Below are 13,753 nucleotides of genomic sequence, written 5' to 3'. Positions count from 1 at the left end.
GGTCTTTTCACAGGTACCGCGGACTAAGAGGCCGACTGTTTCTTCCTGCTCTGCAGGATGTTCACTGCTGCCAGAAGTAGAATCTTGAGTCGGTGTGGGGGAAAGCGTAATCCTTTCAGACCAGGCGACCCCTTCTAGATTGATAGGTTGATGAGCGACCACATTTGGGTGAGTGAGGCCCATGTCAAGCTCGAGCCCTCGTGGTTGAGAGGAGGAGGAGGCGGCAGATATATTGCTTACAAGCAGAGGCAGTTTAATGCAGAGACCGCATTCTTCTCCTGCAGTATTCCTCTCTAAAACCAGTTCCTCTCTCAGCTGAAGGAAGTGAGAGTCTAGTTTGGCTGCTAGCTGTTGTTGTAAGCGTAGGGGTGTCGCCATTTTGAAAAGGTCTCAGCTCTCGTGGTTGTTCCTCGATAAAAGTGCAAATCCTCCTCTAGGCCACTACTTCCCCTACTGTTCCTCAGCCCCACAGTTCCTGTTATTCCTTCTGGGGTGAATGTTATATACAATTGATGCTAGTTTTTAGGAATAATAGCTATTGTATAGTAAATAGTGTCAGGAGCTTCATCGGAACATATCCTGCTTCTTCAGTGGCTAACTCCGCCACTCTGCTATAACTTTAATAAACTGATATTAAATCAAATTGAATGGTTTAAATCCACTCTCACTGCACATATAATGATGTGTTTAATATGTTTGCACTTATATCCTCAATGCAATGCCTTGACGTAGGGACACCAATAATACTACTAGGTTATAAGAACCTTGCAGCTGGTTTACAATTTTATCTGAGAACTGCAGCAACCTGGAACAAGGACTACCATGTCTGTGACACTAAACTTGAATGTCTACAGTCACCGTGGGACAAGTACTACTGATGGATTTTTGAAGCAGAGAGCCCTAGTGAAGCACAAGATTTGATACGTCATGGGATTGTCATGTATTTTATACCTCAGATTAGAAATACTGCATTATAAGGTACAGTGTGTCATGCACCTATGTTCTTGCATTGGATGAAAAATCCTTACAAGATGTGCATAGACTGATTCATATATGGAAAGCAGTATAATGAAGACTGGAATACTCTATGGCTGTGGCAGGAAGATTCCAGAGGGACTAGTGTTATGTCACATGCTGAGTGCAGGCTTACATCAGGGATTTATTTTATTTCTCTACACTGTAAGTACCCAGAGGTAACTTCTCTTTAAGTTCTCCTTAAATACAAGATTGTAAGCTCTTTGAGCAAAGCACTGAAACACTAGATTGTAAGCTCCTTGGACAAGGGTCTGTTCTTACACCCATGGAAATCTTTTAGAGCAGGGACTCCCATTGTACCAAATAAATGTAATGTTGTTAATAGAGTGAGATAAACTCTCCATTTAATTAGTTCAGCAAGGAATAAATATACAATGGATAGAATATACAAATTATCCCAGAGTGTATTACTAATTCAAAATGCATTTTTATTATGGCAGCCCTTATGCTCCTGTCAGTTTAAACCAGTAGTATAGCAAACTGTGAAATACATGAGGCTTAAATAACACAGCATCAACCATAGGCAGCCTGTTTCGCTACTTTGGGACTCTTTTTCATTTAAGTCATTATGGTTGATGCTGATGTCCTCGAGCATTCCACCCTTAACTATAGGGCTGCCCATTATATTGAAATGGATTTTGAATTATAAGTGTTGCAATTTTGCACAGATATAAGTATATTTATTTTTTGCTAAGATTAATACAAGCCCCAAATGGGCCAAACAGGCTGTCTATGGTTGGTGCTGCTGTTCTGCTCAAGCATTAATTTCACGCTTTGTAAGTGTGGTTACAAAAATTAATGTAATCATCAGCCAAACTGGCATATAGCCGTAAACCTAAAATCAATGCTTGAGTCCAATAACATAGCCCCTACATCATACTGAACCTGCCTATAGTGAAAAAACACTTTACATTTGTAGTATTACGATATATTATTCCCCTGCAAGACACCACTCGTTTTACATATGCATACATATATAGACATATATATATAAGTGCATTGGAGCCTTTTGCAGTTAAGTAGATGAAAACATGAAAAACATATTTATGCAATATTCATAAGTGTTTAACTGCATTTACTATATAAATCTCACATTCCAATGTTCTGCACAATGGGGAATATGTTCTATGTATTTTTAAATAGATATTCCTATATATATATATATCTATATGTCTTTCATTATTTCTCTTGAAAAAGTCTGAGCGTCCTCAGACGAAACGCGTAGAGACTTTTATACTGCTGGACCTTGGTTCCAGATTTATATCTGGTGTCTATTCTGCAACACGGAGGATTACCCATCAGCTTTCTGCCACATTTGGTTTCTAATAACGGCTGGGTTGTCATTTTGCACAGAGGACATCTTCCCCACATCAGTGAAATCCAGTCTGGGAATCAGGCTTTTAAATGCTGTTTTATTTGTTTAATCCTGTAAGTAGCCATTTGTCTATGTGCACTTAACTTTAATAAAATTTGCTGCACTTGAATCGGGCTGCGCCTGTTTCTGCTTTCTTTTTCAGCTCATATATATATATCTAGACCTATATATACTGTATATCTATCAGATATACATTTAAATATCTCTTTAAGAATACATAGAACATATTCTGCTATCCGGAGAACGCCATCGTGTTTGTGCAACTTGTGGGTGCTAGGTATTTTTTCAACTTTTTCAACTCCATTGAAGTCTATGGGGGAATGCGATTTTGTATTCTTCTCAAATACTATTTGTACCATGACAATATGAACATGAGCCTGAATCTCCGAGAGCAAAAAATTACTAAGCAGTCCTTTTATCCCCTTGGTTGCCAGTAACACATGTACAGAGCAGTGATGTAACCCCCTTGGCTGCTAGAGGTACACACCCAGCAATGATTGAACACCCCCATGGTTGCCTGTAACACATATAATAGAAAATGCACAGTGTAACTTCTTTTTGAGCCATATATCTAATGCATTAAGGCCTAGAAGGTCCTTTTCATTTAGCTGATATGGGTCTTTAAAAATACTGGACATTTAAGTGTCCAGTATTTTTGTACAGATTTTACTGAACAGCCTGCTAAAATACTGGACTGTCCGGTTGAATACTGGACACCTGGCAACCCTATGTGTGAGGGCTTGTGCATGTGTATATGGGTGTCTGAGGGCATGTGTGTATGGGTGTGTGAAGGCATGTGCATGTGTGTATGAGGGCTTGCGCATGTGTCTATGTGTATGAGGGCATCTGCATGTGTGTATGGGTGTGTGAGGGCTTATGCATGTGTGTATGGGTGTGTGAGGGCTCGTACATGTGTGTATGGTTGTGTGAGGGCATTTGCATGTGTCTATGGGTGTGTGAGGGCATGTGCATGTGTGTATGTGTTTGTGAAGGCATGTGCATGTGTGTATGTGCGTGAGAGGGAATGTGCATGTGAGGGCATGTGTGTATGGGTGTGTGAGGGCATGTGCATCTGTGTATGTGTTTGTAAGGGCATGTGCATGTGTGTATAGGTGTGTGAGGACATGTGCATGGGTGTATGGGTGTGTGAGGGCATGTGCATGTGTGTGTGAGGGCATGCGTGTATGTGTGTGTAAGGGCATGTGCATGTGTGTATGTTTGTGAAGGCATGTGCATGTGTGTATGTGTTTGTGAAGGCATGTGTGTATGTGTGTGTGAGGGCATGTGCATGTGTGTATGGGTGTGCTTACATGTGAGGGAAAGTGTGTGTGATTGTATGTGGACATGCATTATGCAGCCATAGTGAAAATATTGCTTGAAGTTTCATCTATGGTTTACAAGTCCAAAAAGTAATACAGCACACTCACATAAGTGCACAGTGCAGGTTTCTGCCAGCACCTAAATCATAGTCCAAAAAAGCATCAATGTAGCAACAGAATATCCAAAAGCTTCAAAAATTATTACTTATACAAAACATACAGCAATGTTTAGGATGTTATCCATTAGTCATACAAAAAACAATGCAATATAGAAATAATATTACCAAATTGAATAAAATACAAAAGAATGACTTCCCTTTAAGTATTTCTAGAAGAATGCAGCCAGCCCCAGTGTCTCTTGTATCATGTATAGCCAAAGTCTGTGTAGAATAGTGGCGCAGTTTCTATCTGTCCCTTATTATTATTATTATTATTATTATCGGTTATTTGTAGAGCGCCAACAGATTCCGCAGCGCCATAAACATAGCAATTATTGGGATCACATGGGTAGAGGGCCTAGAGTCGCACTGTTGTAGTCATCTCATGTGAAGGTGATCTAGAAGCAGTTGGGCTCTTAAGCTTATATTCTAAGGAGGTTCATGGCAGATAGCAATGGAGGAGAGAAACTGGTATAAAGAAGATTAGTGTAGGTTGTATGCATCCCTGAACAGATGAGTCTTTAGGGAGTGCTTGAAGCTTTCAAAACTAGGGGAGAGTCTTGTGGAGCGAGGCAGAGAGTTCCACAAGATGGGAGCCGGTCTGGAGAAGTCCTGTAAATGGGAATGTGAGGCCGTAACAAGAGAGGAGGAGTGTAGGAGGTCGTAAGCGGAGTGAAGGGGACGGGAGGGAGAGTATCTGGAGACAAGGTCGGAGATATAGAGGGAAGCAGTGCAGTTGAAGGCTTTGTAAGTCAGAGTCAGAATTTTGTGTTTAATCCTGGAGGCAAGAGGAAGCCAGTGAAGGGATTGGCAGAGAGGTGCAGCAGATGAAGAGTGACGTGTAAGGAAGATGAGCCTGGCAGAGACATTCATTATGGATTATGAAGGAGCTAGACGGCAGCTAGGGAGACCAGAGAGGATGGAGTTGCAATAGTCAAGACGGGAAAGGATGAGAGAGTGGATTAAGATCTTAGTTGTGTCTTGTGTAAGAAAATGTCTAATTTTAGAGATGTTTTTAAGGAGGAAGTGGAAGGATTTAGCCAAGGCCTGAATGTGAGGAGTGAAATAAAGATCTGAGTCAAGTGTGACCCCAAAACATCAGGCATGCGGCGTAGGGGTAATGATGGAGTTGTCAACAGTTATAGAGAGATGGGGGTGGAGATTTTAGAAGAAGGCGGAAAATTAAGGAGTTTTGGAGAGATTTAGCTTAAGGTAGTGAGAGGACATCCAGGAAGATATGTGAGAAGGACAGTTAGTTATTGACACGGGTTAGCAAGGAAGGAGATAGGTCTGGAGCAGAGATGTAGATTTGAATGTCGTTGGCATACAAATGATATTAAAACCCATGGGACTTTATTAGGGAACCTAATGATGATGTGTAGATTGAGAAGAGAAGGGGACAGAGGACAGAGCCTTGCGGTACCCCAACAGAAAGTGGTAACAGGGCAGAGGAAGCCCCATAGAAGGCTACAGTAAAGGTATGGTTAGACAAGTAGGAAGAGAACCACGAGAGGGCTGTGTCACAAATGCCGAAGGTTTGGAGGGTTTGGAGCAAAAGAGGGTGGTCAACAGTATCAAAGGCTCCAGACAGATCAAGGAGGATAAGCAGAGAGAAGTGGCCTTTGGATTTTGCTGTGAGTAGGTCGTTGGTAACCTTAACAATTGCTGTCTCTGTGAAGTGATGGGGGCGAAGTCCCTTGTTGGATATCTTGGATCAGCGATACCTCAATGGAGAAACAACCAACATAGTGCAATGCAATAAGGCAAGGTGGTGCACTAAATGGAATATACTCACAAGAAGGCGTGTTAAAGATGTTCAATAATCTGAAATCATAAGTGAGAGATTGTGTGCCCTTTCTGTATAAAGTGATATGCCACTGGAGATTCATTGCAATTATTTCTAATATTAGATTTATACTCAATTATATGATCTTGAAACCCTACTGGAAGTTTGTCTTATAGTCATGTAGATCACAAAGGCCCCAATGTCTAAAAGTGCTACAAGGTTGCGAAATATTAAAAAGGGATTCTCATTGAGAAAGTATGATTTACGAAACGTGTTTGACTCAGTTGGTGTCTTGGTTTTATTGTCATATGGACATTATTAAAGCTTTACCTATAGCTATCTTTCATCATCTAAGTCGATTTATGCTGTATCAACGTGTGTGAAGAACTTTTCATTTTTGTGTTTACCACTAATCCTAAGTACCTCACGATCACAAACTAACACTACACTAATAAAGATCTAAACCGCCGCTGGAACTCAGCACCGGGCTGGAATTGAGTCCCGGTCTGCCACTTCTTAAAATAGGTGTTGATTGAGTAGGGTGCAGGGGATCAAGTTGCCCTTTTAGTATGCTGTCTGCAATTTGATCAGGCACCTAGAGATACCACTTGTCCCCCATGGCAATATTTGAAGTTTGCCTACACGGAAACTATTTTTAGTGTAGGCACACTTAAAATAGGGCCCCCCCCCCCCCCCCCCCCGGCCGCAGCAAAATGCAGACGAGTGGCGATATGGGTGGTGACATTACTCTACCATTGACTTCTATAGCAGAGACATTGCCGCTCGCCAGCATTGCTCGGACACGCCCCTATACTTTGAATTTCTCAACAGAATGTTGGACTGCGAGGCTGATGAGGCCAGGAAAGCAGTTTCCCGAAGGTCTGTCGATACTTTGAATATCGGGGCCAAAGTCAGTATTACACATAGAGTATCCATTTATAGCAAATGTCTGTCCTGCACTTGGATGAATAAAATGAGATCCCTTTCTCATGTTGCCACAATTAGAACAATTTAAACAAAGATAACAACCTTTTTGTACTACCGTAATATAATTACCTGCACTTTACTTGACCCTACATTTGCTCTTATAAGTTATGATTTATACAGGGCTACTCTATTATCCAAATTACAAAGTGTTAATCGGTAGAGAACTTTGCATGTATTTCAGGGATAAAAATAACCTAAACTAGCAATTTCTAATACATCTAATACGTCATATAATAGTGTACATTTGCAGTGGAGGAAAGTTGCAGCCACTGTGCAGTGGAATTCAGGTAAGTAAGGCCAAACGTGGAGTTGTATATTGTTTTCATTTTCAGAATGTGGTCACCATACATATAAAATATATGTTACTTGCCTATGCTCATATCTACTGTTCGAAAACATTTATTATGTTTGTTTTATATATCAGTACGGGAATGGGAAAGCATTATGTCATTATGTTCATTTACAATAAAGTGGTATTATCAAAAAATATACATATATACAGTATACATAATAGCATGGATACAGCAAGCCTGCCATCTAGTGGTAAATTTACAAATGAGCATAAATTTGATGAATTCAAAAAAATTCTATTTACCACTTTCAATGTTCCAGTAAACATTTAATTGAATTTCAATCAAACATGTTACCTAGTGAAGCTGCATTGCGGTAAAACAATTAATATAGATGATGTTTCTCTTGCTCTGACAGAACTGTATCATTACTGGTGGATATAGTGACGGATTGCTTACTGTGGTATTCGCCACACCTGCATAAATGAATTAGCTAATTGTCTGCATGTTTGACTTTAAAGGAACATGAAACCCACAATTTTCTCTCATGATTCAGATAGAACGTGTGATTTTAAACAGCTTTCCAATTTACTTCTATTATCTGTTTTGTTCTCTTAATATCTTTTGTTGAAAATGATACATAGGAAGGCTCAGGAGCTGCTGATTGGTGGCTGCAATTATATGTCTTATGTTATTGACTCACCTGATTTGTTTAGTTAGCTCCCAGTAGTGCATTGATGCTTCTTCAACAAAAGATACCAGGTGAATGAAGCTAATTTGATGACCATTACTCATGCGCTGTGGTACTACAACAAGATATTGTCAGTAATTCTACAACTTAGTACCTGTACTGTTTCCTATCTCCTGGACCATATTGATACCAGGTGGCCTAGTTCTGCTCCTAATATTTGGAACAGATTGTATGTTCATTTTATTTGCGGTTAACCCTTTTGTGACAGGGTCAATTTGTCTACAACAGAACAATGTTCAGATGTAGGCAAATTGAAATCCCGCGATCGTGCGCGTGATCGTGAGATTTTAGTTATGGGATCGGGTCAGGGGGGACCTCCAGACCGTGATCAGATCCAAGAAGTGCCATTGGCTTCAGGACAGCCAAACGGCTAGGACATTTTATTCCATCCTAATGGCACTAAAACCCAGCACGGTTAGGATGGAATAAAACACGGCTTTAAAAGGTTAAAGGGACAGTCTAGTCAAAATTAAACTTTCATGATTCAGATAGGGCATGCAATTTTAAACAACTTTTCAATTTACTTCTATTATCTAATTTGCTCAATTCTTTAGATATCCTTTGTTGAAGAAATAGCAATGCACATGTGTGAGCCAATCACACAAGGCCTCTAGGTGCAGCAACCAATCAGCAGCTACTGAGCATATCTAGATATGCTTTTCAGCAAGTGATATCAAGAGAATGAAGCAAATTAGATAATAGAAGTAAATTAGAAAGTTGTTTAAAATTGCATGCTCTTTCTAAATCCCAAAAGAAAAAAATTGGCTTTCATGTCCCTTTAATGTGAAGTTTATTTGTTTATATATGGTTTAATTTCTCTGTCTATGGCTGGTTACTTATACAAATGTATGCTTAATATGTGGCACGTGCAATAAGCATTCTGTTTGAACTATGCATTATTAGTGTTAAAATTACTTTGTGTTGTAAATCTGCTGCTTTAGTAATTTTATTTTAAAGTGAAGGTAAAGTTACCTTCATCTCGATCCGGAATATTATGCTTTCCTCAAAATGAATATGACTTTCATTCATCAATTTTTTTAATTCTGAGTGTAAAAAAGGTTACCCGTTTTTACTCACTGTTTGACGGTCCGCAAATGCAACCCAAATTTTTTTTTTCTGTGTGGATCACGTTTTTATATTAGCCTATTGAAAATCTGGCTGTCAGCCAGCCACCAATCAACGTCATCCGCCTCCTTTACGATCTGCGCATGCGCTATATATATTTTTTGCTCATCTCGGAATCCACGCGCACTCCCGATTCGCGCGTGCGTAATGTTATTATGTTGAAATAAACATAATACGTACTAAGATTCCTACAGATGGCTAAAATTTTGACAAGCAATGATAAAATTACTTTTAACAAGCGAACGGTTATTAGTTACAAATACTATGTTTCCAGTCATTTAACGCATGCGCAATTTAGAATGGGTTCACCGGTTAGTGCATGCGCAGTAGAGAGGGATGTTGTGAATGCGCTTTAAAGAGACGTATAGAGCCGTTGGGACCGCTCTATACGTCAAAGAACAGAAAAGCAGGAAACAAGGTTTGGGAGGAGTCAATAATGGAAACGGTAGGGAATTATAAATCTTTATATTTTGCAAAGTAAAAATGATATAGAGAAAAAAAGTTAGAGATTATCTTATGTAAGGATTAACAAATGCTTTGATGTGTTCCAACTCTGAAAACTTTACCTTCACTTTAAGGGTATTGCTTCTGCTTAAAGGGCTACTAAATGCTAAAAATCTTATTCATCTCCTTCTAATCATGGTTGATGCCATTATGGAACCTATGTCGCATTGCAGGTATCTGAAGGAGAGTTGCTACTCATGTGCCAACACGTTAGCACTGGAGCGTAGTGAAAGATCAGGGGTCAAGTCAGACGGGAACGCATGGGAACGGAGTTCCTGCACTATTTTTGCAAGTGCAACTAAGTTCCCCCCTGGAAAGTTAACAGAAACGCTTCAGTAAACACAGCTGCTGCTGGTGGGAGGAGCTGGAGCACAGTCTGATTAGAGGGATAGTGAGATCCTCTAGTAATGGGCCATTACACTTCCTACAGTACACTAAATGCAAGCCTGTCAGCAGTCCTGCTGTGTGATCACACTGCACTGTGTGGAACACATGGTGTGTACATTTCTGTGTGACTTTCTCTGGGATTATTTAGGACTATGGTACCTTAAGTGGGTGAGATTCTGTGACAGAGGAGGAGTCTCAGGCCCAAAGGCAACCATTCAACCTTTCATTGGTTTTAATTTGCTTTCATTAACCAATGTGTATAGATTATATACATATAAATACAGCATGTGTGTATCTATGAAGTGTGTGTGTGTGTACAAAACAATATTAATTGTAAGGGGGGTGGAAGTCTTGGTGAGTTCCCACACTTTTTTTTGTAGGACTTGACCCCTGTGAAAGATAGATTTCAACATAGCGGCAAGACAAGAGGGAGGCAGTGAATAACCTCAATACTATGTTTATAAAATATATTAAAGTGTTATCCACTCCAGACTACAAAATTTTGACTTAATTTGTGGTAATTTCCAGCATTCTATGCACTTAAATTTGTATAAGCAGTTTGTTTGCAATCATCTGCAGCAAAAAATGGCAACCCATTTGCTCCTGTCTGTATTGCTCCCTGTACTTGCTACAGATAAATGATTTTTAGCCATTGCAAAGATGCTTTTTGATTGGGAAGGTTGTTTGTCCTTGAATATCTTTTACAAGACAGTGTCCAGGTATATCTACCACCCATACAGATTATGGTTACTTTAAGAAATCCTCCACTATGGTGAGATGTAAAACAGTCTGTAAGGCTAAAATTGTTCCACTTCCTCTCTTCTGTTACACACAGTGTTCTGAAGGCTGCAGCGGTGAGGACTGTTTGTTTGTCAAATTGTTTTACTGCTACTGTGATTTCATAGGAGACTTCTCATAATAAAATTGAGATTACTCCTTTTACTGCTGGTGCTTCAGAATGCAATTTATGAGTTAACATCTCCTTCTGTAAATAATAACCTTATAGAAAACATATTGATAAAAGTGCTAACAGATAACCTAGTTCTGTGTTTGAAGAAGTATAAAGATTTATTTTGTTATGCTAGGGTTCACAGGAAGCATAAATACATAGCTTTCTATGTTATCTCATTGTTTACTAGTAAGAAATGTAAATAAAAATAAAGGTCTGTAAAGCTAATGAAGTGTTTAACGCAAGTTCTAACACTGTGTCACATTTCATCAGGTGTCTTTTTAATTGATATCTAATAAATGCTCTAGCCTGAACCTTTTATAGACCTATCTCCGAGTTTTCTCCCTAATCAAGTCATGTTTCTCCCCCAGCTAGTGCTTCAAAGGCACAGGTACGTTGTATGAAGGATTGTTTTACAACCACACTAGCCTCATATCTCCACAAAGTGATCTTCTTGTCTGGAACACAGTTGGGTAGCTCAAGGGAATTGTCTCCTCAGGTGTTAATTTTACGTTCTGATTTTGTGGTGTATTGCTGTGTAAGTCTTGTAGACTTTATATTTTGTGCATACAAGCTCCACTGGGTTCTGAATCCTGAACTTTCAGACAACATAATGCCAATCGCATTCATCAACCATAAAAGAGAGTTCACAGCAAACCTGCTACTGCAAACAAGCAGTTTTCCAGAAATGCATCCTACAAGGATGTATTTCTGGAAAAATGCTGAAAATAAGGCATTAAATATATAGATCTGACAGTAACATGGGAAACTGTCTACAAGGTTGCCAGGTTTTGTGCAAGAAACAGAGATCCTCATGCCAATATACAGTTATGATGTAGGAATGAGTTAATCCATTAGTTAAAGTGATGGTTAATCCTAGCGTTTGTGAAACGCGAGGATTTACCAGTGTAAAAAATAAAGGGGACTTTCAGTCATTTAGTATAAAATACTTAATTCTGAACGTTCTTTTATTTGTTTGAAGCGTTCACCACTCTGAGCTCCTAGCAGAATGCTATTTTGATGTGAGGTGACGTTTCCACCTCTTAGCCAATAGCTATGCAGTTCAGCTGGCGCTAAGTCAGTTGGCTATCGGTTGGCTATTGGCTAACGTGTGGAAATGTCACCTCACAGCAAAATAGAGTTCTGCTGTGGGCTGCCTGAGGAGCTCAGTGCGGGAACGCTTTTAACAATTAAAGGAACTTTCAGCATGAAGTATTTTATACTTCATGACCGAAAGCCCCCTTTATTTGTTCCACTGAAAAATCCTAACATTTACCATCACTTTAAGCAGGTTCTTTCTGTTCAGTTCCTTTCAAGAGAAATATAGTTTTTCATACTGATTTTTTACATTCAATGTTTTGGCTTTGTCCACACTGATATGTTTCTCAGCCTGCTGCACTTTTTCATATTAATGCTTTTGTGATTTTCCACCAGGATAAGACAGTTTCCATAATAGTACCACTTCTCTTCTTCTGAAGGTGGTCTTTGAATATTAATTCTGAGATTGTATTTCCTTTTTTTATCAGAATCCTAGAAATAAATTAGCTGCTGTTCATCAAAGGTTTGATGTTGTTAGACCCCTCTGAAAACATTCCGAGCTTGTTATACTGAAGCTTCAGTGGAAAATGTATGCAAATCTGCCACATGGTCATCTTTGCATACTTTCTGTACATTTTGCTTATTCAGTCAATTTATTTTTAGCAAATATTCTGCAGGTTGTGCTTACTCGGGCTTTGAGATAAGCTTTATTCCTACCCTTTTACAAGTTTCAAACCCGACCAATAAAATGAGTCTATAAGATAGTGGTGTTCTGTTCACTGGCAATTTCGAATAATAACGTAAGTCGTTAACATGTGACAACTACTGTCCTGTATTAATTTCTAGTGTCAGTCTCAGACTATGCAGTTTTTAAATAGTCCTTAAGACAATGTCAACGCGTATTCTCTATAGGATATAAACTTTATAAGCTCACAATAGCTTGTTGGCAGTCATCATTATCGAAAAAAACAAAAACACAAGAGGAATATACTTGCTATTATCTGATTTACACAAGACAAAATCTATCACTCTTAACCAACTTGGTACTTTTTCTCGCAATGCTACTCGCTACTAGTATCTATGCCATTTGGCCAGAATAAAGTTTATCTTTTTTATTATTCTTATTTTACTAATACTTTATAAAATATATATAAATATCAGAATGACAAGAGTATTGCAGTATTCAGGTATACCTTTTTTTTTTTTATTGGACTAACATTATGTAATAAAAGACAAGATTTTGAGAGTTTCCTCTTCCTCAGGTCTAAAGCAATACTGATCAATATGACAGAATTGTAATTCTGTCATATACAGAAAAAAAATGTTTATTACACACAAAAATGTAACCAGTCACAAATTAATTATAATGAAATAAAAACAGACTCAGGGTCAATGACAGACATATAGTACTTGCAGGTTCTGACGTCATTCGCTTGCGCCTCTCCTCTGGAGTCTTCTCGAAAGAGATCATTAAAGTCACCGTTCTGAGCAGTGTGTTTCGCTAGGTTGTCAGTGTTCTACAGAGGTCACGATGCCCCGTGGTGGCCGCAGCGTTCCGTCCAGATCAGCCCCAAGGTAACATAATTAAACACCAGATAAGAACCTCCTTAGATAACTTTGGACGTAAGGTCACATACAGTAAATTATACTTATAAATGCAAACCTGGTGCTCAGTAAGTATTTTTAATTGGGATGCTTTTGAAGCAGTGCGGCATAGTTTTATGTATTTTATATAATATAAAAAAATGGCAATTTGCTTACATTTTATTTTTTATTTATAGGGTGACCTTGATGTTGGTTACGAAACATAGGGATATAAAAAATCTTGGGTCGCGCTAGTGGGGGCTCCTCTGACAGCTGTTAATAGAATATGTGGACGAGATTCTATATTACAAGTGGATAAAATGCACAATAACAGGATGCGGGCATTTTTATCTGATACTTTTTAAATTACTTTGGTAATTGGCATAACCGATGTGGATATTCTTGTTTTATTGCGAGCAACTGATTTTGTTTACGTAATGTAAAATGTGTTGTACAGCGGAACAC

At 38.9% G+C, this 13,753-nt stretch overlaps 1 protein-coding gene across 1 annotated transcript in view; it reads left to right on the top strand.

The window, feature by feature from the left end:
* Positions 1 to 13,124: 13,124 nt before the first annotated feature.
* The window catches only part of CHCHD10 (coiled-coil-helix-coiled-coil-helix domain containing 10), a 13,702-nt gene continuing 13,073 nt past the window's right edge, over positions 13,125 to 13,753 (top strand). The window contains exon 1 of the mRNA XM_053701967.1: positions 13,125 to 13,279. Within this exon, the coding sequence (XP_053557942.1) occupies positions 13,236 to 13,279 (44 nt within the window). The 5' untranslated portion in view covers positions 13,125 to 13,235. The remainder of the gene's footprint in view (positions 13,280 to 13,753) is intronic.

Source organism: Bombina bombina, chromosome 2 (genome assembly GCF_027579735.1).
Source record: "Bombina bombina isolate aBomBom1 chromosome 2, aBomBom1.pri, whole genome shotgun sequence".
In the NCBI taxonomy this organism is placed as follows: Eukaryota; Metazoa; Chordata; class Amphibia; order Anura; family Bombinatoridae; genus Bombina; species Bombina bombina.
The sequence above is the reverse complement of the archived record's forward strand: the minus strand, read 5'-3'. Positions and strand labels throughout refer to the sequence as shown.